The sequence below is a fragment of the Cynoglossus semilaevis genome, chromosome 6, assembly GCF_000523025.1.
Source record: "Cynoglossus semilaevis isolate Cse_v1.0 chromosome 6, Cse_v1.0, whole genome shotgun sequence".
Taxonomy (NCBI): domain Eukaryota; kingdom Metazoa; phylum Chordata; class Actinopteri; order Pleuronectiformes; family Cynoglossidae; genus Cynoglossus; species Cynoglossus semilaevis.
This window is the reverse complement of record NC_024312.1, coordinates 12,053,041-12,076,233: the sequence shown is the minus strand read 5'-3', so window position 1 is coordinate 12,076,233 and position 23,193 is coordinate 12,053,041. Positions and strand designations below refer to the sequence as shown.

Genomic DNA, 23,193 nt, shown 5'->3' with positions numbered 1-23,193 from the left:
TATTTTGTGTTTAAAAGTCTATAAAGTATTTTATATGAATATTTAAAAAAACACCCAAAACATGGCTTGTCAATCACCAGGTACACACTAACCCTAACCAAGAAATGCATATTCCAAGTAGAAGAAGAATAAGAAATGAACGGTAAAGTGAATATCTCTTTGGTCACTGTTAATGTAGTAGTTTGTTAAATTGTCTCCCAACCAATTAGATAGGAAATCTAATGGAAGTGCTTAGGAGAAGTGGTGGTAAATTTCCTGACTGGGTTGTTTAACAGAATTTTAGAGACAGACAAGACGCCTGATGAGTGAAGGAAACGTGTTCTGGTGCCAATTCATAAGCAGGGTGAAATTGTAACAACTACAGAGGGATAAAGATTAGTCATACAATGAAGATTTGGGAAAGAGTAGTTGTAGCTAGGTTGAGGCAGGAAGTGGAGATTTGTGAACACTAGTTGATTTCATGCTTAGGAAGAGTACAGATGCAATATTTGTCTTGAGGATGCTGATGTAGAAGTACAGAGAAGGTCAGAAGGAGCTACATTGTGTATTTGTAGATTTAGAAAAGGCATATGACAAAGTGCCAAGGGAGGAATTGTGGTTTTGTATGAGGACGTTGGGAGTGGCAGAGAAGTATGTTAGTTTGGAGCAGGACATGTATGAGTAATAGTATAACAGTAGTGAGGTGCGCTGTTGGGAGGACAGAAGACTTCAAAGTGGAGGTGGGACTACATCAAGGATCGGCCCTGAGCCCCTTCTTGTTTGCTGTGGTGATGGACAGATTGACAGATGAGGTCAGACAGGAGTCCCCATGGACTATGATGTTTGCAGATGACATTGTGATCTGTAGTGAGAGTAGGCAGCAGCTAGAAGAGAACCTAGAGAGGTGGAGGTTTGCACTAGAAAGAAGAGGAATGAAGGTCAGTCGCAGCAAGACAGAGTACATGTGTGTAAACGAAAGGCAGAACAGTGAAATAGTGAGGCTACAAGGAGCAGAGGTGGTGAAGGTGCAGGAGTTTAGGTACTTAGGATCAACTGTTCAGAGCAGCGGAGACTGTGGAAGAGAGGTGAAGAATAGAGTACAGGCAGGATGGAACAGCTGGAGAAAAGTGTCAGGAGTGATCTGTGACAGAAGAGTGTCAGCTAAGGTGAAGGGAAAGGTTTACAGGACAGTGGTGAGACCAGCCATGATGTATGGTTTAGAGACAGTAGCAATAGGCAGAAGACAGGAGGAGGAGCTGGAGGTGGCAGAGTTAAAGATGCTAAGATTCTCTTTAGGAGTGACAAGAATGGACAGGGTCAGGAATGAGGTCATTAGAGGGACAACACAGACAGGAAGGTTTGGAGAAAAAGCTAGAGAAGCCAGATTGAGATGGTTTGGACATGTGCAGAGGAGGGACAGTGGATACATTGGTAGAAGAATGTTAGAGATGGAGCTACCAGGTAGGAGAAAGAGAGGAAGACCAAAGAGGAGATATATGGATGTAGTGAGGGAGGACATGCAGATAGTTGGAGTCAGAGTAGAAGATGCAGACAACAGGGAGATATGGAAATGCCAATGAAATGTATGACATACTTGAGTCCGCCAGCTTTGACAGCATTTTGCATGTCCTCGCGTGTCTTCTCACAGAGCGAGACTGAACAGGAGCTGAGGTTTGCTATCGAGACACGAATAGACTATTAATTTAAAATACTCTTGAAAACAAAATTCAAGTGTACTGCATTTGGATGACAGTGAAGGATTAACATCCACTCTGGTCTAGGTGTACGTGAGGGATTCTGTCGTTCTTGTGGACAGGTGCGCCTGCAGTTATAAAATGATAATTAGACTGAAACATTGGAATTAGCCAATTCTGTCCGTGTGCTCAAAACGGAGGACAGTTTTAGGTGATATGCCGTGTTTGAAGTCGAGTTGTGATATGCTAACTGTAAGTTGCAAACTTTTTGACATTTTTGTAAAATGCTACCACATTGTGGATGTTTTTGATATGGTAGAGGAGACTGACTAAATGAAACACTCAAAATGAAATAAATGTAAACCATTTTAATCCGTTATTCAAGCCGTCTGAGCCCAATCCAGACGGACAAAACAGTGAAAACAAGGGGGATTGTTCTGAAGACTGGCCATTACCTGTGCGAACACCCCCATTAGCACTTGATAATTTGCTCCAGACGAAATTAACAAAACAAACAACATACAAATGTGTTTAGTTTTATATTTAAATTTTAAATAACTTTTTAAAATATAGAATTAAACACGCTAATGATGGGCCTGCTTACTCCACCCCAGCATTTGTCTTGCATTTATAAGGATTGCTGAGTGGAGACATGTTTTCTTTATTATTTGGCTCTCACGTATTCTTAATACGAATGGATACTAACCAACTAATTCATGTCTTTATTTAACATTACCAGATCCTGAAATACTTGACTGCCAGTGACCATCTGTGTCAACTGGGATATGATGAAGCTCAAGTGGAGGAGGCCCTGGAGATGTTTCAGAACTGTGAGAGCAAGGTAAACAACACACAGTCAGAAATGAAAACCTTTACCCCCATGTTTTGTTCACCAATTTTTTAAAAATGTATTTTAATTTAAGGCTGCTGAGTTCTTACGGCTACTGACTCAGTTTAACGAAATGGGATTCAACCAGAACGCCATCAAAGAAGTGCTGCTCGTCCATGAAAACCACCGTGAGAGAGCACTGGAGGAACTCATGACACACACAGGTTAAATGTGTCTGTAAAACATTTATTTACAGGATGATTTAAAAACAGATATCGTAATTTGCATTCTAAGAAACAAATACAACTGTGGTCAGACTAGAGTGGTAAATCATGGGGGTATTTGATATAGTAATGGTGGAATTGTAATATTAAAAAAAGAAAAAACAGGTGAGCATTTTTATGTTAAACATTAATATGATGAAGCCAAATAGGACAAAGCACTATGCTGTCAGAAACAAAACACAACACATACAGCAGTGAAGACTGTCCCAGCAGTAGAGTCTTAGAAAAACTGTATAAGAGTGTAGCGTGTACACGTTAAAATATTTACATTTTCACTAAAGCTTTACAAGTTGTCTGTTACCCCAAAAGTAAAGAGAAACCCACCCAAAGGAAGAGTGCCACCACGCTTGATGTCTCCTGGTGTTTAAGCAGTTTCAGTGGACATTCAGTGATTACTGACTGTCGAGTTTAGCAGTCCTGACTTCACCTGTGACTTAGCAGCTTTTGTGAGGTCTCTCTGCAAAGGAAGTACAAGTTAAATTACTACCCATGTTAAAAAAATATATAACAACATCAAGTAACTTAAAAGTTACAGGTGTGGTAGAAATAGCTTGATGTGAAAAAGTTCACAACAAGTAACAAACCATTTAAATTTCTAATTGAGACCAATTAGAAATTTAAATGGTTTGTTTTAATAAACCACAGTTAACAACTTGGCCAGGGCTTCACTGGATGAGCCAATGACTTGTTGTCTCTGTTTAACGGTTGCAAAATTCTTTTTTAAACCTGCTTGTCTCTGATGGCCAATGGTGCAAACAATCAGCAGTTTCTAACATTGGCACCGAGACCACGACACCAAAGACGTGCATGTTTAACGCTGTAAAAAAAAAAAAACTATCCAAAGCCCCACGCTTTTTTGCCAGCAATTCCTGAAAAGTCTTTAACCTAATCCTTAAACCTACAAAGCATTCCTGTAATGATTCAAGACACTCTGAAAGAAAAGATAACTTTCTTGAATTCCCTCTTCTTTATTCTCCTATTTCCAGAAATTAACTAAAATTATGCCAAATTATGTTACACTGCAAATGTTGCCCAAAATTGACCAATTATATTATCAAGACTTTTACATAGAAATATATCTTTTCCATAGCTAGACATCACTTATGAGGACTTAATGGACAGTTTTGAACAGATTTAAATACTAATTTACCGCAAATTCCGAATAGGAGCTGGCGATTGAGTTGAAAGTTTGATCTTGAATGTCCTGAGACCTTAGTGGTCCACTTGGAGTGTTTCTGAGATGGGAGATGTTTTCCTTGTTGCGGTCGAGTGCCCGGGGAGTCTTTGCATTTGAAGGTGTTCGCAGGCCCTACAAATAAAGAAGCCATAAAAGAAACCAACTTTAGATCCAGACAGGAACGGACTACTTTAAAAAAGATGCAATAGTAGTACTAGGTAACATGTTAAGGGTTGTGGTCCACGAGCACCACAAATAATACTGTTGTTTACCAACAGTACAATCAAGAACACATTTTACTGAAGTGTAACATTTGAACAAGTGTAAGTAAAAGATTACATTTGAGTTAAAATTTAAAGAAATAAAGATTATCTACATAAGTCAAAAACATTCTCTGGGTTTTCATTTCTAAAGTACACACAAACAGACGTGTTTACCTTGCTGGCAGACAGAGGTGGTTTTTGGATGGAGGAATGACACATGGTACCACCAAAGCCTGAGCTAAGGAAGCTGCTGGGTGTGGAAAAAGTGGAGGTGCCGTTCAGCTGAGAGGATAAAAGCAAAGTGTGAGTCAAGATGGTTCACTTCTCACCACACAGCGATGAACCTGATCTCAGGTCAGCAGCTTCCTACCTTCTTGATCTTTACAGGGGTCGGTGTCCCTGCCATTCGTCTTTTAGAAGGTGTCCTCACTGATGTTCCATATAACATGTCCTCCTGAGTCTGTTTGGTTTTCTTCAGTTGCTATTTCACAAAAGATATTTTCATGTAATCCAACAGGACTGGTAACAAGGGCAGAAGTCATTTGTTGTAAATAAAATTTTAAAACAAAAATACCCTTTCTAGTTTTTCTTTCTCTTTTTCATCATGGTGATGCTGCCACTGCTCCTGTACATACTCCAGGAACTTCTGTCCATTCACCTGGAACTCTTTGCCATGCTCCTGCTCCCACTCATCAATTTGAGCCTTTAGACTCTTTTCAAGCTGAAGGAAAAGCAAAAAAACAAAATTATATATACAAAAAAAAAATTCACATACTTTCAAAATACTGTATGTTACTGACAAGTTTATCTGGGACCATGTCTGTTTGCCAAATACATTTTCATTAGAAGAAATACAGATAAAAAAGTACGATTTTTAACCCTTACATTTTCAAACATTTCAATTTGACCCCAGCCATTTAAATCTCAAGAAAAGGGATTATAATTCAAAATATCACTCAAGTTTATGTGTCAGGTACTTCAGGTTTCTTTGTTGTTAACATGAAAAAGCCATTCCAATATAACAGCCCCGCACAACCCCAATTTCTTCACCTAATCTATGACTATATGAAAATCTCACTGATTGATCTAAAACGGGAAAGAAAGATATTGTTGCTACTTCAGTACCATCTCTCAACACAGATTTGCCATTTAAAACAAAAAAAATGCTAAGAGCATCTTTTACCCTGAGGGTCAAATTGACCCCAGAAAAAACAACAACACACAATTTCAACCATTTAGATTTTTTTTTTAAATTTACATTTAAACATTTACTTGTAACATCATAAACTTTGGTAGGTAGAGCACAGTAAAACTATTCCCAAAAGGTCAATAGAACATTAGGAACTTGAATGAATCAGAACATCATGTTTTTCAATAGACTTGCTGTTGCCTCACCCTTTGACCTATAAACCACTGCTAAAATGAGTAAACCAATGTAGGCTTTCAAAAGGGTGTCATCAATGTCTTGCCATGTGTCCCCATATACACACTTCCCCTCTAAGTTGGTCATGTCCAGTATGTGCTTTTCTATTGACAACGTAATGAAAAGCTTTTTATATTTTGGACAAGCCATATCTTTGTTTGACAGTTGTTTGTGTCATCAGAATTATCAGTGTTAGGTTAGGGCCCTAAACATAAGAATGCCCTCTAAAGTAAGTGTGTGTTATGATGACCTTAATGTGATCTAAAACAAATAAAGAATATGTGAAAAATGATTATACAATAATGCAATATGTTCTTAAATGTTTTATACAGCTAAATCAGTACGATGTAAAATCGACCCCAAAGAACACAGATGTATACAATATGCATACAGGACATCAAAAAATATTATGATGTTAAATTTAATTTTACCCAGTTCCCCTCACTTAATTAGGAAAAGTCACCAAAGATTTAGCAAAAAGAATGTGTACTTTTTGAATTGTGAGATGTTAAACATTGAATGGGGTCAAACGGACCCCAAGGATAATAAAGAGGGTTAAGAACTTACCTTTGGCAAACTTTTCTGCAGGTCAGTTCTCTGCTTCTCTTCTTTCAACAGGTTTCCACCTCTGTTGTTGAATCTTGCAGGGTCATTTGCTTTTCTCTGAGAGAAACAACCAAAATAAAGCTGTTTAAACCAATCTCAGAGGCCCTGTGGTCTGTGAATACTCTGAGGATCTGTACTCACATCAAGTTCTAAATACAGGGTCCAGTTATCCTGCCATTTTGTGACCCCTTCAAAGAGTTCCTTGTGGTCCTCATGGTACTTCTTCAGAGTCTTGATTTCAGCCTCATGCAGATTAAGAAGATCCTCCGTGAAATCATCTGTGGAAGGAAAGTATGGATCTCATAAAAACCAACGTTCTTCTGAGCTGTTCAGCACCAGGTTGTTTGTGTTTCAACAGCAGCCACCCACCACTGTGATAGGCAACAAAGGCCTGCTGCTGCTCTGGGCTGTAAAAGCATTTCTGCCAGAAAAGGACAATCTCAGCTCTGATGGCAGCGATGACACTTTTCATGCTCTGTTTCTTCAGCACCTCTAGACGCTGGACCTCAGCCTGGAGCTGAAAGCACAGAAAATATACATTAATAAATGTTTGTTGTAGAAGAAGCATAAGTGTATTATTTACTTATGGGGTAGAGTAAATCATCAGGGGATTTACTTACCGCCTCAATATTTCTTTTCTTTGAATTGACCATATGCTCCGAGAGTGGCTCCCTGTCCTCTGGGAGAATCCGAAGTCTCTCCCAAAGTTCCTGTATCTTAGTGCGCAGTGCTGAACATTTCAGTTCATTTTGAGCCTTTTGTTCTTGCAACTAGAAGGAAATTAGACACAAACAATGAAACAGTGCAGGGCAGGATGTTGGAGAGAGAAAAATGATAGCATTGAGTTAAACATCTCAAGGCCAGGGTGATAAAATTACCTGGCTGAGAAGGATTTTTACAGCACTGATGTTGTCATCTGACAGACAAAAGGCCTCTTCATCTTCACACATCACATCTGTCTCAAAGCTAGTCTCCGGGGACTTCTCCAGGTCATTCATGCACGTAATGATGTCCTTTTTAATGCTCACAAATTCATCATGACGACGAGCCTAAAATAATGGCGTATAGATTTAGTCATGCACATTTCTTCATTTCAAGAAAAAAAGACAGCTATCATTAACCTTCTCTTTGCTTAGATCTTCCAGGTAGGCATGATATGACTCCAGTTGTTTGATTGACGGCACAGACTGGGGGTCGATGCAGAATTGTGTGGTACACATGATATCACACAAGTCGCGGTCTTTAGCAATGAGTCCTTTGAGTTCCTCCAGTCTTTGCCTCTTGTGCTCTTTCATTACCTCCAGCTTTGTGCGGCTGTTTTTCTCCATTTGCAACATAGAGCAGCCCTCCTCCTCTTCCTTTAGAGAAAAATCACACAGTTAATCCAACCATAAGAATAGTTTTTCAGAGGAAATACTAATAATTTCATTTTCTTTGAACTTCACTCTACCTCAAAAGGAGGCAGCTGGAGTTCTGCACATAAATGGCTGAGCTCTTTGCGACTGGTCTCTATGTTCTTCACCAATCTCTTCTTCAGGTCTTCCTCCTCAGCAATCATAAGGTCCAGTAAACCCTGCATGACAGAAAAACAAGACAATGTGCATACAAGTTCTGCGACACCACCAATGAGACCATAGCTTGATTTTTTTGTAAGACTGACCTTGATGTGCTTGTGGACATCGTTGGTTCTCTGTAAGCGCTGCTCCTCTGGTATACCAATTTCCTCCCATATGTCCTGCAACCTGACCAGCGCTCGGTTCAGGTAGGCAACAGACTCCGCTGCGTGGACCTCACTGCAGAGCAAAGAGCAATTTTACATAGATCAGAACTGCAGGGTAACTGGAAAACCAAGACTAGTAATTTACGCAAACAATTCATCAATGCAACAACAAGTAACTTAATTTACTGATAATTTTCTGAAAAAGTCTTACACTTTATGGTTAAAATTCAGATTAAAAAAATCAAAAGTAACATACTTTGCTAATAATTGTCAGAAAAGGGTCTTTAAAAGAATCCCAAAAATGAATAAAAACACCTTTGTTGTCATCCACATATGTAGAAATGTCCTTATTAATGAAAGATCTTTGTGCAACATCAATCATTGATTAAACTTAATGTGCTATACAAAAAAATTGTGACACACAAAAATTCATTGTCAATTCATTGTCCTTCCATTAATGTTTCAGTTCCCTTGGGAGGTTGTATTCTACAGCACAGGCGGGACCTCACATTATTCCGGTTTAGCTCACATAATAACGTTTAATTATCAGTAAAGTTCCAAATAAAACCTATGTCAAACTACAATTCAAATTATTTAATTTTGACTTATTATCCATGCATTGTTGCCAAACTTTTTATTCATATCTGAAGTTTAAACCTGTATAGATCTTTATTAATTACAGTAGTACAATAGTTGTGCTTGTACTGTATATGTTCTGTGTGCTCCAAGTACGTCATATAACGTATGTTATAAAAAAAAAGATTGTGACTAATGTCAGACAAACCAGGTTGTATAATGGAAAACATAAACCAACGGCGGTTTGATAGACTGTCAGTTTATAAATCGAAAAAGGAAAACACAAAAGGTGATTCATTTACTTCATGTAATTGTACGTCAATATATTGACATTTTGTTATGCCTTGTTCAAATCTACAGCAATACATGACGTCACCAAGTGAGTATCGTGATGCCGAAACCTGCTAATGAGAATGTAGCTCTTCTCTGCTGTGCTCTAGGCCAAAATAGGCTGTAATTTTAGATAATTTACTCACTAATGACTTGTATTATTAAAATATAAATTAAGGCGAAACTCAAAGCGAAACAATGCAAAAGTGCTAGACATGTAATTAAATATCCAGCCAATATATGGTTTGTTTAAGCTCTTGTTAGCAGCAGCGAAACTCAGCTGTAAACAGTTCTTATCATTTTATACCTCAATCCTACGGTACATAACCGAAGACGTCGTATGTGAAAATGTAAAATACCAACCTTACTCTCATGCTACCACGGCGGAGACACAACTCTGTCAAACAGAAGAACACTCGAGTTTCAACAACGACTTAGCAATCCTAAAACAATCCACCGACGAATGGACGGTTCGTTTGAGAAGTGGACAGCGTTTGAAATTCGCAAGGAAACAACGTCTGCGCTCTGATTGGCCAACAACATAACGTAACCGGATGTCATCATATGGGTGGTCCTAACCGTCGTGAAAAAGGAAACTGTCATCACTCTTTAATTTTTTTTCACCAAATCCGTAAAATGCTTAACTACAACATAAATTTTTCATTTTTATTTATGCTGTACCATGTATATACCTAACATTTCTTTAACCAGTGCCCTGGCACGAAAAGCCACCTTAAAACAACATTAGACAACCGTTTTTAAACTATCCAGAACAGAAATCTTTAGCATGAGGTCTGCAATTCCAACGAAGTCCATAAAATGTTTAGTTGCTTTACAGCTATGGTATATGGTCACTTTTGACATTTAACTGAATTAATTATTGGATTGTATTTATTCTTTGTTCTATTCAGGAGTAGTACAGTCATTCAAACTCTAAAAAATGATCAAGGAGTCAATTAGTTATTTATACATACTAACAAGTTATTGTGTTGTGAATATGTTTTTAACGCTGTGTATACATACTGTACATTATAAGATAAAACAGTTGCAAAGACAGATGATTTTCTTTGTTCTTGCCAAAAGTCATACAACATGTTGTTTTAACATGTTGACAAGGGTTTGTTTAAAAAAAAAAGTTTTATATGATATTTGCCATAGCAGGTGTTTCTTTGGCTACTGCAATGATTCCCAGACATTTTCTGAAAAATGAAAGTGGTTGGGCCTCCTGCAATAGCTCTGTGCCATCAAGAAAGGGCCCGACCCCAGGTTAGAAACCACTAAGTTTAATTGGGAGAGATGGAATAGATTACAAATGAACACACCAGGGACGTGTGAGGTTGAGTATTGTTAGGATAAATTTTGAGTTGCAAAGTTGATTTCTTTTAAGACGTACATAGATAGATAAAGATGGTTGGTGTTACTTTAGAGAGAAAAAAAACAAGCAGATAGGTGATCCACTAAGGTGACCACTTTAGTTCAGTTTGCAAATTCCACAATGGAGCCCCCCGGCATTTCTAATAAATATGTGAGGAAACTTGGTAAAAACACTGCTAAATATACAGGCAGATTTAAACTTTAGTGATTCTATTTATAGTTAAAAATAAAATAATAAAAAAAACATTCAGTGGCAATACTGATGCAAATAGAGGTTCCTTAGAACTTCCTCACTGAACTGATAGGTGAGTTTCTTCTTCACTTTTTTAATCTCCCCAGTTTTACCATAGTTCCTAAGCGCTCGAGCCATTTTTTGATACGTCATTTTCTTGCGGTTTCCTTTCTGAATGCCCCAGTGGCTAGCAAGAGCTTCTTTGTGTTTAGTTGAGAACTGGAAGATGCCCTTGTCCTGGTCCACCCACCAGATGCTATCACTCATGTCACCATTCTTCAGCAAATCCAGGAGGAACTGATACAGGCGCAGTTTCCTCTTGTTGCCTGGGGTACAAAATAAAGGGTTACTTTTTTCTCTCTCTCTAATGGTTCCATCTACATTCGGCTGATTTGGAAAATGTTGTCAGAAGACTCACTGCTGTCTTTTCTGAGGGAAGAATGGTTATGACCTTCATCTTCTCCCTCTGATACCTCTAGTGGGGGACTGATTCCTCTTTGTTCTTCCTCTGAGCAGTCATGGCCGGGTGAGGAGGATGAGGGTTGGTACGGGTAGCACAGTGAAGGAGCAAAATAAGGGATCTGTAAAACAGATTTAAACACAAGATACAGATCAAGTTTTTGTTTTATTTAATTTTTGCTTTCCCCTTCATTAGAAGTTGCCACAGTGGTAGTCTTCAAAATGATTTGGCAGTTAATTATCTTCTTCAGTTTTTATACAGAAAGCTAATCCACCTTTCTGATTGGGAATCAGGGGATGGGCCTGTCTTGAATTTTTTTTTTATTATTTGTATTACAAATATCCATTGTATTACAAATATCCATTGTATTACAAATATTCATTGCAGGAGATTTTATTAAAAAAAAGAGGAAGTATCTGTCAAAATAGAATTCTGTGCAAGACTGTGTGGTGTATATGACATTTCAGTGGAAAATTCCCTGACGGCCATTTCCTGAACGTTTTTGATTTGTACATTCATTTAATAATACATTTTTAATAACTGAGAGAATAAAGATTGATAATGACCACATGGTAACTAATATGTCTCCATTGTTTAACATGCATATTTACACAAAAGGGAATTCACTTCACAGACAATAAAAAAGTGATGCTGGCAACACAGTAAAATGATATCATCCATAGAAGTTACAGTCAGAAAAATCTTAAATAAGCCAATGCAGTAATTTGCAGTACTGTGCCAAAATTGTATATTGTATACAATCCATCTTTGATAAGACTAATGATGCTGCTAAAGTGTAAAACTTTTCATCTCTCAGATGTTAATGCAGTGCAAACTTCCGAGTCACTTTGATGAACATATTCATATGAGCTCTGGACTATTTGAGGAAAAAAGCACCTGTGAAGCTGTATCTAAAATGCTCCTGCAATTGTGTAATGCAAACAAGGAAGTCATAAATAAAGCTCTGCAGAAACACAACAGATTTATTTGACCCAAAAATGTGTTCTTTTGTCAGATGAGTCCATGTTCTTACACTGCAGTTTAAACAAAGTGTACACATGCTTAAATGGCCTTAAAAATGAGGATTATATGAAATAAAATAAAATATTTTTAATTGCGCATCGGAGAACAAACATTTCCATAATAATTTATTGTTGTTTACTGCTGGCTCGCAGGAAAAGACACAGAGAGAAGAAAGACATGCTAGACTTTGCCAATTATTCCCAGTTGGGCTGTGAATGTGTTTGAGATAAAGACAAATCTTTAAAAGAGAAAATACCTAATAAAGTTTAGAACACACTACAGAACTTTTAGTCTTCCCAGAGTTGAATGAAGAGAGTACACATTAACAGACTTTCTGCAGATTTCTGTATGATGACAGAATAATTGGGAAGCATAAACTCACCATTAGCCTGATGTGGGATCACAGAAAACCATGATTTGTCAAACCAGCTGAAGTTGCTAATGCAGCTCACTTCCACAGACTGAGACAGTTTTAAGTAGGGGTGTCAAAGTCAATCATTCAAGGGGACAATATTTAAATCACAGTCTAAATTGTGGACCAAGCAACACAGACATGATTATACTTTTTAATAGATGTTAATACTGCTCTTCCCAGTGCTGACAACAACTTAACTGGAAACAACATTGCAACTGCAACATTTTTCTCATTAAAGTACTAATAAAAAAACATTAATTATTCTACATTAATCAAAACATGTGAATTGTTATAGAATATGTCAATAACTCAAACCATCTCATTATAAAACTGTATTAGTTGACATTTCTTTTGCTGCACTGTATGCCACAACAAATTCCTTGTAGGTGAAAACCTACCTGGTAATAAAAACGTTTCTGATACTGATTCTAATTAAATAGGCAATTTCACTAGTCCCTCTTTCTTCTGGGATGACAGGTCGACTACATCCTCATCCACTCATCATGTTCTGTGTAGAAATGGAATTAGGGCATTTGAATTCTAAATTACTTACCTTGCATATGGATGGGATATGAGCACTGCATCTATCCTTCTCTATGTTATAGATTTTATTTTAAGATGCCCATTCACATGTTCAATTATGCAGCGGGCCTTGAGTTTGAAATTTGTGGTTTTAAATACAAAATAAATATACCCGTTGGGTCACTAATTCCTTTACACCATCTGATGGCAGCTTGATTTGGGTAAAATAATTCAAACATTCAGTTATCTTTAGTAGTCGTGTGATGCCTATTTATGCTATAGTAAGTGATAAATCACCATTCTTCTTGTTTTTGTACAGAAATCTTCTGAAAGTCTGCTTGTTTACCAAGTTTTTTCAAAAGTACTGTAACGAGTGTGAAGGCTGTGTGGTGTGTTCCCAGCTTTTACCACTTTTGTTTCCTTTGCTTTGTGTCCAATGCTTTTGTTCAGAAAACAAACACTTTGTAAAATGCAGAGATCCGTTTTTTTACTACTGTCTCCTTAGATGAACTTACTTGTGGGGATACAGAGAGGGGTGTGAGTGGAGGGTCCAGGTGTAGGGGCAGACACTCGCTGCTGAAACGGTACGGTGGTATCAGTTGTTGTGGCGTCAAAGACTGAAGCTCTGTGAGGTGATTTGCTGATGAACTGTCATGCTCCAGAGGGTGGAGGCGCTCAGGGTGAAATGTCCATCTGTGGTCTGACACATACAGAATAGTACTTCAAACTACTGCTGTGATTAATTTTCATTTTTGTTACGAATGATTTAGTTTCAGTTAACTCCAATTTTCTCACCTTCATATATCTCACCCACATTAGTCAGGTACGCGTACAGCTCTGCAGGTGGACGATAACTCTCTGGCTCATTTGGAATGATTTCCTCAGGGGCCTTAGGATAGAATGTTTGATTTGTCATAAAAAAAACATTATGTAGTTTGTCTAATTAGACAACTGAGTCTTTTCATAAAATAGAAGTGCAGTAGATGTATTACTTTTAAGGTACTATAAATGTCATATTAGCACCTATACACATATTACAGCTGCATTAAATCGCCCTCTGTTATAAACAGAGACAAAGGACATTGGTACTGCAAAGATTACAAAATGAAATTAGTTTTACTTACAGATGATATGACATAGCCGTCCATCATTTAAACAGGGCACCCTGATAATCTGGATCCTGAAGCTCTCAGTTAGTGCTCCCTCTTTCCTATGGGTTCTCTGACAGGGTACAATGTTGCTGTGCACTGACTTCACCACATAAATGGGAACTGAAAGCGAGAATAGGTCGGAGTCTACGCAGTCAGTGTTCCTATATCAAATCACACATTTACCAAATTTGTGTCATCAGCTAGTTCCTTAGGGTGAAATGTCAACCACAAGCATGTTTACATCCATCTTCCAAAGGTTTAGCTGGACAATAATAAATTAGGTTGCACATTTTAATTTAGTTTTATTGCAATAAAAAATTCTGATAGTGTTTTTTCTACCAGGCAGTTCCAGCCAAAACTATTATAAAATGAATATCAGTTACAATCCTTTGTGGATGATCATTTCAATTTATGTCCAAGAATTCAACATGGTAGTGTGAAGCAAGACTTTGTAGTTGAGTTTCTGTAGGCAGACAAATAGCATCTCACACACTAGGTACAACAAACACAAGTGTAAATATATAAGTGTCTGATAATCTTTCAAAAAGTTTGCACACATTGGGGGAAACCAAAAGTGAAGTACCGCTTGTTCCTCTTTTAGTTTGGGACCATGTTTCAACAGAGGAAGTGCTGACCATGTAAATGAAACCAGTGAAAATGTGGCAGACATTTAGGGATCTCTGTGAGTTATCTCACAGAAACAGAGTCAAATCTCTATACAAATACAAGGTAAAACTAAAGGGCCAGGTTTAACCACATAAGTTGGTACACTTCAGATTAATGCAAAGAACAATCTGTAGGCAGAGCTAAGTAGTTTTAATAGAAACCTATCCAAAATCTAAGCCCCAAAAAACATTATTGTCCTTTTGTATCATAAAAAAGTGTACAGTGATACCAAACTACAGAGTTGACGCTTCTGGTTTTGTGGAAATGTGATTCGAAACTGTTTTTCTCTATCATGTTGACTGGTCACAGACCAAGCTTTTTATATAAACCTATAGCCGAGTATTGGTGTTTAATATGTTCAATAGCTTTCTTTTTTTTAAAGTATTACACAAGGACTTCCAGCTGCTGGAACAGGAAAAGCTGTGTTTACTGACACGGTCCAGACCTGTCAGAGTTTGGCTGTCCTTCCATACACAACATGATCCTTAGTGGAGGGAGTGCACCGTCAAATATTTACTCTGTCTCCATCTACTGGGAAAGAAATGTTATTCTGCCTTGTTTCTAGGCTAGACTGAGTTCAGAGGCACAGAGAAGACAACCAAAATAGACAACCTGGGTTCAGAGGTAGTTATCTCAACGCGTCGAAATTTGCCTCTTTATAGCAATGGTTGCCAAATAAGGGAGATGAAGGCGTTAAAAATGTATCTGCGTTTGAGGTTTCTTTGTAATGCTCTCATCCATCTCCACCTCAAATACTGACAACAGCATCCAGGAGCAGAGCCCTGTTGTCCCGTGGAATCATCACGGCACCGAGGAGAGACACACATGGGATATGGCTGCTTTGAGGACTTTAACCGTGGCAGGTCTCTTTTTGGCTTTCTGTGCTTTAGGGCTGATAGCTGTGGCCATCAGCACTGACAACTGGTACGAGACTGACGCGAGGAGGCACCGAGAACGCTGCAAGAATTATTCCAACAAAAGGAACGACCCGGGCTACATTTACATCTCCAACATCAACCTTCCGCTTCGCATGTTGCCAAAGGAGAAGAACGTGGAGACGAAGCACTTCAGTGTCGGCGGAGAAGCCCTGGTGCGGGCCAAACGGCACTTTCTGCCTCCTGCGCCCGCCATGGAGTCTCTCTGCAGTCGGCAGTTCAACTCCACCATCACCGGACTGTGGAGAAAGTGCCACCGAGATGGATTTGATTTAGAGACAGAGGATCTGATCTTCAAAGGTTTGAATAAAAAATGTTTTCTCATAGTATTGGTGATAAAGTGTTTGTTGTGCACATATGGGGGTTTTCTTTTCTTTATTTTTTATTTTTTGCGCCGACTGTAAATAGCCCACTGTTCACGAATGCGTTATCCAAGGTGCTGATGCTGCGTACAGACCCCCGCGGCCTACACGCAGTCTAACGACACGGAGGAGGTAGAGTTACATTATAATCGACGGGCTGTGTGTGTTTCTTTTTTACACCACAAAGGTCCAATCTCTACTAAGAGGCGCCTTGATGAGTATAATAATACACCCCCCGGTGGTGTGGGTGGATGTGGTGTGTAGTGGAACGGGGTTGTGTATGTTTCTGAAGGGGGGTGTTAGCAGAGAAAGAGCTTTGTGTTCTCCTCATCATGTCATCCCAGTGCTTATCTGTGACACCCTCTCTGCGTTGTTTACATCCACAGGATTGGTCCCGCGTTGCACGCAAATAAAATACTACTACTCCTCATCAGCGCTGCCTAGAAATCTGCCAGTCAATCTGACCAAGACAATCAGGCAGGATGAGTGGCACGCACTGCGTGAGTTCCCCCAAAACAGGCCATTAATGATGTGACGAGTTGGAGATGGAGACCAACTTGGCATAGACGTTCTTTTTGATTTGTGTCTTTCTTGACAGACCTCCAGAGGATGACTGCGAGCTTCATAGGCATGGCCATAGCCATCATCCTGTTCGGCTGGATCATAGGAGTTCTGGGCTGCTGCAAGGAGCATGATCTGATGCAGTATGTTGCTGGACTTCTCTTCCTCATGGGAGGTAACGTGTTCCGGATTTTACATAAAAAGCACTCCCCTGTATCACCACAGAGGGGAGCTAAATCCTTTGTTTATACGAAGCTGGTGGAAGGCTGGATCAGAGGTGATGATGATACTGTGTTTTTCCTTCCTTATCGACAGGGACCTGCTGCATCATCTCTCTCTGCACATGTGTGGCTGGTATCAACTTTGAGCTGTCTCGCTATCCTCGATACATGTTTGGAATACCAGAGGACATCAGTCACGGCTATGGCTGGTCCATGTTTTGTGCATGGGGTGGACTGGGCCTGACGTTGCTGGCTGGTTTCCTCTGCACACTGGCTCCTTCCCTCTACCCTCCACAGAGTATTGTGGTGCACAAGCCGAGGCAGGAGAATGGCTGTGTCTGACAGACCTTTCTCATCCTGAAGCTGTCCTGTGTCCTGTTCCAGAGACTGCTTTTACACAGGGACTGGGAGCAGGGAGAGCCTGCCTACACAGAGAAGCACAGGACACTGGGTCTCACTCATGTGGAAAAAAAAGAAGAAAGAGGCGACGTTTGACTGAAGTTCATTTCAGTTCCTCTGGTGCTTTTTCTGTCCCTCTTCATGAATGAACTATTCAGTGTTATTGCTTGCTCTCGAGGAGACAAATAGTTAAACACGTTTTCTTTATGTAAAATATGCCAGTGTCAAAGAAAAAAGATCCATAGCACAATGGCCGAAGATCCCATAGCACAATGTTAAAATCTGTACTGATGATGGATGTGTATTGTCATATTACAAAGGGCCACCGTGTATCATTACGTACCCGTTCAAAACAAAAGAAATGTACATGTACGTTTTAAATGTATGTATGCAGATGCATTTGTGTGAATCAAGGAAAAATATAAGCATCAAGACTGAACCATGTTTGAAGGAAATGTTTTGTTGTTCTTGAGGTCTCAATTCCATCAAAATATTTTTTAAAAATAAAACAGTGGTGCAAATGTTGTGTTTTTTTTTCTGCTTTGTAATACATTGAACAGACGTTGTCTCTTTTTTGTGGCAGTCTTTTGTGGTTTTTTACACGACATGACTTTATGATGTATGTCAGCAGACGATGAGGAAAGCTAATGCATTCAAAACCTCTGTTGCATCATGTCTAAAAAGCAGCTGGTGTCTGTTGAGTGGACTCTCTTCTAAAGGCATAAACATGCAAAAGCAGCTGGTGTCTGTTGAGTGGACCCTCTTCTAAAGGCATAAACATGCAAGTGTCAGTGGACAAAGTCTGAGTCACCAAAACTGACAAATGAAACTTATTTTTTAAAACATCATCATACACACACATTGACAACAACCACTGCACATCCTCATTAGTGCTTTCAACAGAAGTCCTACAGCAACCAGTCTGAGCCATGATTACTTTCTAAAAATCATTACAAGAAGTTAAATATTTATGGTATATAATTTATGTTCCAATCATATCTGTGGTTTTTGAAGATCTCTGGTATGGTTTTTCTGCATTATTTCCCCTCCCCAAAAATGTAAACGTGCAAAGTCTATTGACATGCATTTTCAAAAGGCGATTAAACAAATGTAAATATTTGTTTGGGTTTTTACAATAATTACTTTGTTTAAGAAAGAAGGAAAAAGTAAGGTCAGGATTGGAAAACATACCTACAGGTGAAAGTATCTTGCTGTATTGAAGGCAGAGTAATTCTTTTAAGAACTTGTAATAACAAAGTGGGTCTTTGTCATTAGCTTAATCTACCTTAATAACCTACTAACTTTACACAAAACCGCTGGTCTACACAACACCCTGAGTAAAATGAACACCAGTGTTCACACCAGAGCATCATAAGATAAAGTCTGGAGCCAGACACGTATGGGAAATATATGTATGATATTTCTTTTTTAAAGTTAGAATATAAGATTAAATTGAGGAATCCTAAAATCAGATTATGATTAAATCACAAAATGAATCAGTGCAGTGATTGGCTAAAAAAAAAGAGTATTTGTAGCTGAACAGCTCTAATTGCTCAGGCATTCGGGTCTAGGGCGTTGTGCTTCACAATGATATGGATCACTGTGTTCTCAGGTCAAATCTGGCCTGCATGCCTGACCTTTCTTTGTTTGTTCTTAAAATATGTCAGAGATTATAATCTTTCAATAACAAGACTAACACAAAGATCCTACTAAAAATAAAAAAAATATTTCACCTGCAGAAAAGGTGGAGTTGTTTACACTGGTGGTTCTCAGTGATCAAAAAGCTCTGGCTCTGATCTGCCTTTACTTAATACCAAGTGCTCTCTTCAAATCACCTGGGCCCCATGCAGTGCCTCTGGAAATGAAGAAGCATAAAAACATATGGGGTTTGTCCATACTGTGGAGGTCGACGTTGTGCTAGTCTCTGCACGGAGCTGTGTTTTTAAAAGGGGGTCCCTTAGGGGAAACTGGACTGTGAGGAAAACCAGACAGAGGAAATCACACCCAGTTGTGCCCATGACTGCCAATCTGGCTCTGCATCTGCACAGACATTATCTCTGTAAAAAGTTGGCATGCACAGTGTTCTGTGGTTAATGCAGACAGTGACTAGAAAGAAAAAAATGTTCTTAAAACAGTAGTTAAAGAAGAAAAAAATAAAGATGACTACCACAGGCATAAAACACAAATGAAAACCGTGTGTTGGGTGTTTTGTGTCAGTGTGTGCGTGACCCTGAAGGTCACAGTTAATTTCTCAGAGGAATTCAAAACTACTTTCCTTCAATAAACAGTCTATTTAGGGCAAGATGTTTCTTATGTCAGCACAAAGATTTTTATAGACTTGTTAACAAGCTGTGTGTCACTCTGAAGTCTTAGAGTAAAATGACCTCAGCCAAAGCTTTCTGACAACATAATCCACACTAATCTGAATAGATAGTAAATATGAAGACCCTGCAAAGACAACGGTGGCGGGCTTTAGATTAAAAATTTAATAAATAACTTTACTGTACAATAAATATGTTAAAATAAAGACACAACAAAACAAAGAGTCATGTTGTACTGTTAATAAATTCTGATCTTCATCTCTGTAGGAAAAATTACATTTTTAATATGATGCCAGACATGTTTGACGGGTTAATATCTGGACTGCAGGCCAGGCGGCCAAGGAAACAAAGTATTTGTCTACAAAGCCAAAGAATTTAGTTTGTGTGCAATTTGGGCTGGAAAGAAATGATAGAATTCTTGAGAAAAGACCGACTCTATCTCCACATGCTACAGCTATAGTTGAACTGTTGAATAGTACCAACACAGTTGTGGAACCTCAAGGGTAATTTTTCCACTAAAACTCAATTTTTTTTTTACAGTTTTTGTCTTTTTGTCCTGTTTTTTGACTTGTTAAAGAGGCTTAAACATTTGGTTTGTATTGCTTTTACACAGGGGTAACAAACCTTTATGAAAAAAAGGGGGGAATGTAAATATTTTTAATAAAATGAAAAACTGTTTATGGCTTTTTTGTAATTCATCTGTTGACATTGATAACGTTTTGTTGTGTTATTTATTTACCCATCATCTCCTTAGGCATTCCACTCTAACTCAGCCCAAAGTCTCCAAGCATTAAATATTTCTGAGAAAATTTGATGAGGAAAAACAAATTTACAACATCAAGTAAAACATATTTATTTGATCATATTAGCTTAAGAGTAAAGACGTTATAATTCTAAATACTGACAGAGAGTTGGCTCCAGGACCCTGAGCCTTTTATTTCCATACTGTCTGCTGAATAGAAGCCTTCCTCTGGGGCCCAGGGGGTTCCAGGTCCTGGTTCCTTGCAGAAGTAATTTATGTTCACAGTTTTCTTTTCCCTTCCTGATTCCGAGGAATGTGCCGATGTTTTTGTTAGAGCTACTTTTTCTGGCACACTGTGCTAGGAGAGTGGGATCAACCCAAAGGTCATTGGTATTCAAAAAGGCACTCAGGGTTATTAAGTATAAAGGCCACAATAATCTACCCAGTTGTTGATTGAACTGGAGGGTCTTTCTTTCTCTTTTACACACAAAACACACACCCATACGCACAATTACGCACAAATAATGCACTAAAACCCTTAGGAGCCAAAGTTGAGATACTCGGTCTTGAGGCGGCTCAGTCTGGTGCCATGACTGCGGATAATAAGAGACAGCAGCTCGTGTTTATCCTTCAGGCCCTGGGAGATGTCTGTCGTATCTCGCAGCGCGTCCCTGATGTCACTCACTTGTTTCAACACATAGCCGTTGAGCTGCTGCTCCTCTCTCAGCTCCGTCTCTTGACTTTCTTTGAATTTCACTTCTAGCTCCAGCAGAGACTTATCCACACTGGTGAAAGCCTCTCCGATCTGGGAGATCTCCCGCTGGAGGAACTTGCCGTAGCTGTCCTCTCCGTCCAGGTCATGCTCCACGGCACGGCCGATGCCTTCCAGCAGCCGCGCCGCGTCCTCCGCCTGCAACTTGGTGATGATGAAGTCGTCCCGCACCACTGAGTCTCGCTCCTCTGAGGCTCCGCACGGATACACGTCCGAGAACTTAAACAGCATCTGACACTTCTCCGGATCTTCGGTCTCGTCGTAGTATCCGTCGGGAACAAAGAAGTGATGGAAAGTGCCATTGGAGATCTCCGCCTGGAGGGGCCCCTCGTAAACTGCGGAGCCACATGGCAGAGACGTAACGATGAAGAGGAGCAGCAGTGGGACAGCGAGCATCATGCACCTCCTCTCTCTCTCTCCTTTGACCAGCATCTGCACTGGCAGCCAGTTTCAGCACAGTTTTCATCTGGACTCATGTTACACGGCTCCTCGTCACCGCCTGTTGGAGCACACGGGGCTCCTGAAGTCCAGGGCTGTTCTGCAGCCACCACAGTCTCAGTGCAGTTAAACTAACATTACATTTCACCAACGATAATTTGAGTCTATTACATATGAGCTCCACATTTCGTTTAGAAAGTATGTATTTTACACTTTACGCTAGTTTAAGAAAAACACAAATAAAAATAGCCAAGTCCTTTACATGTTGGCAAATTACACAGTAATTAAGACTTGTAGTTAGAAGTTGGTAAAAATTAGAATTTAACAATAGAGTTAAAAAGTGAGTTGGAGGATGCGGGCATCGATCCCGCTACCTCTCGCATGCTAAGCGAGCGCTCTACCATTTGAGCTAATCCCCCGATGTACGACACCAGCAGTGTTTCCCCACATGGGTTGAGATAGGGCTGGGGCGTTCCGTTAGGAAACTGGACATGAAATTTTCTCAAGAAGACGTTTCGCTTCTCGTTCCAAGAGTCTTCTTGAGAAAATTTCATGTCCAGTTGCCTAACGGAAGTCTTCAACTTTGACCATAACCAGGAGGACTGAGCATCTTCATAGATATAAGATAAGAAGTTGGACAAAAGCAAATATATAGCCAAATTAGAAATAACAGAAGAAAGATAACTGAAAACATACCGATTAGGTAATAAAAATAAAAGGTCTGCCGGTAAATTCATATTAATAACTAACCAAACTCAAGTCAAACTGGAAAAACGTCATTGCCTACGCCAGAAAATATACACACGTTATAGAAAGATTAACTACACAACGCTGTATTTATGTCGGAAATCGATTAGTCAAGAAACAACATAGAAATTAGTGAAGTTATCTTAAAAGGTTTAATAAACTGAAAAATAGATTCACCCAAAAGAAAATTAATATTAAAAATAAGTAATCAAACAACATACTCCATCGTTGTCCTTTACGTTAATATTATTATTTGATTCAAGTGTCTTCAAATAGTATAAAAAAGTCTCTGAGCCAGGTATGTTAGGAGTATAGTTATAGTCTTAAGTCATTTTTCAGAACAGGTCACGTTTTAAAGGAATATCATTGAATATTGGTGTTATTGCATTCCCAGACTGTGAGGGTGATGGTACTGTAGTTGTGGCTCACTGTGATGACTTCAGTTGGGTGATTACATTACAGCAGTGGGAGAGAAATCCCCTGAGCCATGATTCCCTCCACTGCATATCCTGGCCTGGATAATTGTATCATCACTTGGTGGTCTCAGATTTGACTGCCTGCCTGTCAGCACTAAACTCACCAAACTACAACCACATGGTCAGGATACAATGTGGCTCATTGATCAATTGCTTGATCAATTCAGGGTCCACACAGCATCTGAACCTGGGTGACATTTCTGGCCATAACTACTACATAACACTACTACCGCTTTGTCTTGTGGAGTCTTAAAGAAAGTAGAAACCAAACGCAGCACTGAAGAGACTGATATTGGGGGCAAACAGTTTGTTTATAAAGTCCAACCGTACAGAACACCAGGACCAGGCAGGAACAAGCAACCAAGAGGAACAGAGATGAACGGCAAGCAACACGTAGCATGGGACAGGATGTATGACCAACAAGATCTGAACGGATCACATAACATGACCACTCTGAGAGAAAGGCCTGAGAGAAAGGCCTGACTGAGAGAAAGG

The 23,193-nt window shown here is 39.2% G+C and overlaps 4 protein-coding genes, 1 long non-coding RNA gene and 1 other non-coding gene across 6 annotated transcripts; 2 read left to right on the top strand and 4 right to left on the bottom strand.

Annotated features, from left to right (window-relative positions):
- The first annotated feature begins 1,422 nt into the window (after nucleotides 1-1,422).
- On the top strand, nucleotides 1,423-2,964 carry LOC112487090 (uncharacterized). Its single transcript, XR_003049823.1, has 2 exons — nucleotides 1,423-2,514; nucleotides 2,597-2,964. It is a non-coding gene; the product is annotated as an uncharacterized LOC112487090 (long non-coding RNA).
- Nucleotides 2,735-9,410, bottom strand: LOC103380195 (protein regulator of cytokinesis 1-like). The gene is made up of 14 exons (XM_008312035.3): nucleotides 9,245-9,410; nucleotides 7,916-8,048; nucleotides 7,706-7,828; nucleotides 7,377-7,613; nucleotides 7,134-7,304; nucleotides 6,876-7,025; nucleotides 6,625-6,772; nucleotides 6,397-6,533; nucleotides 6,217-6,312; nucleotides 4,801-4,947; nucleotides 4,597-4,707; nucleotides 4,401-4,508; nucleotides 3,937-4,095; nucleotides 2,735-3,243 (listed from the first exon to the last, which is right to left on the bottom strand). The coding sequence occupies exons 1-14, from the start codon at nucleotides 9,253-9,255 to the stop codon at nucleotides 3,172-3,174; spliced, it is 1,803 nt and encodes a 600-aa protein (XP_008310257.1). The 5' UTR covers nucleotides 9,256-9,410; the 3' UTR covers nucleotides 2,735-3,171.
- A 734-nt stretch (nucleotides 9,411-10,144) lies between these two features.
- Nucleotides 10,145-14,183, bottom strand: spi1a (Spi-1 proto-oncogene a). Its single transcript, XM_008312034.3, has 5 exons — nucleotides 14,032-14,183; nucleotides 13,703-13,796; nucleotides 13,423-13,607; nucleotides 10,906-11,068; nucleotides 10,145-10,813 (listed from the first exon to the last, which is right to left on the bottom strand). The coding sequence occupies exons 1-5, from the start codon at nucleotides 14,056-14,058 to the stop codon at nucleotides 10,503-10,505; spliced, it is 780 nt and encodes a 259-aa protein (XP_008310256.1). The 5' UTR covers nucleotides 14,059-14,183; the 3' UTR covers nucleotides 10,145-10,502.
- A 131-nt stretch (nucleotides 14,184-14,314) lies between these two features.
- tmem276a (transmembrane protein 276a) lies at nucleotides 14,315-17,723 on the top strand. The gene is made up of 4 exons (XM_008312033.3): nucleotides 14,315-15,959; nucleotides 16,408-16,521; nucleotides 16,620-16,757; nucleotides 16,898-17,723. The coding sequence occupies exons 1-4, from the start codon at nucleotides 15,452-15,454 to the stop codon at nucleotides 17,143-17,145; spliced, it is 1,008 nt and encodes a 335-aa protein (XP_008310255.1). The 5' UTR covers nucleotides 14,315-15,451; the 3' UTR covers nucleotides 17,146-17,723.
- Nucleotides 17,724-18,019: 296 nt separating this feature from the next.
- fibina (fin bud initiation factor a) lies at nucleotides 18,020-21,877 on the bottom strand. The gene has a single exon (XM_025056045.1). It carries the CDS (start codon nucleotides 21,467-21,469, stop codon nucleotides 20,804-20,806), a length of 666 nt encoding a protein of 221 aa, XP_024911813.1. The 5' UTR covers nucleotides 21,470-21,877; the 3' UTR covers nucleotides 18,020-20,803.
- Nucleotides 21,822-21,894, bottom strand: trnaa-agc (transfer RNA alanine (anticodon AGC)). Its single transcript has one exon. It is a non-coding gene; the product is annotated as a tRNA-Ala (tRNA).
- Nucleotides 21,895-23,193: the final 1,299 nt, after the last annotated feature.

What these genes read in the sequence shown, in the direction of transcription:
- LOC103380195 (XM_008312035.3), bottom strand. An exon ending in TCCAGCTGCCTCCTTTTGAG is followed by an intron (nt 7,614 to 7,705) that starts GTAGAGTGAAGT and finishes TTTTCTCTAAAG; the next exon opens with GAAGAGGAGGAGGGCTGCTC. An exon ending in TAAAAATCCTTCTCAGCCAG is followed by an intron (nt 7,026 to 7,133) that starts GTAATTTTATCA and finishes ATTTCCTTCTAG; the next exon opens with TTGCAAGAACAAAAGGCTCA.
- spi1a (XM_008312034.3), bottom strand. Translation starts at nt 14,058, where the DNA reads ATGATGGACGGCTATGTCATATCATCT. An exon ending in TGTGGGTGAGATATATGAAG is followed by an intron (nt 13,608 to 13,702) that starts GTGAGAAAATTG and finishes TGTATGTGTCAG; the next exon opens with ACCACAGATGGACATTTCAC. An exon ending in CCCTCTCTGTATCCCCACAA is followed by an intron (nt 11,069 to 13,422) that starts GTAAGTTCATCT and finishes TCTGTTTTACAG; the next exon opens with ATCCCTTATTTTGCTCCTTC.
- tmem276a (XM_008312033.3), top strand. Translation starts at nt 15,452, where the DNA reads ATGCTCTCATCCATCTCCACCTCAAATACTGACAACAGCATCCAGGAG. An exon ending in AGAGGATCTGATCTTCAAAG is followed by an intron (nt 15,960 to 16,407) that starts GTTTGAATAAAA and finishes TTACATCCACAG; the next exon opens with GATTGGTCCCGCGTTGCACG. An exon ending in ACTTCTCTTCCTCATGGGAG is followed by an intron (nt 16,758 to 16,897) that starts GTAACGTGTTCC and finishes CCTTATCGACAG; the next exon opens with GGACCTGCTGCATCATCTCT.
- fibina (XM_025056045.1), bottom strand. Translation starts at nt 21,469, where the DNA reads ATGCTGGTCAAAGGAGAGAGAGAGAGGAGGTGCATGATGCTCGCTGTC.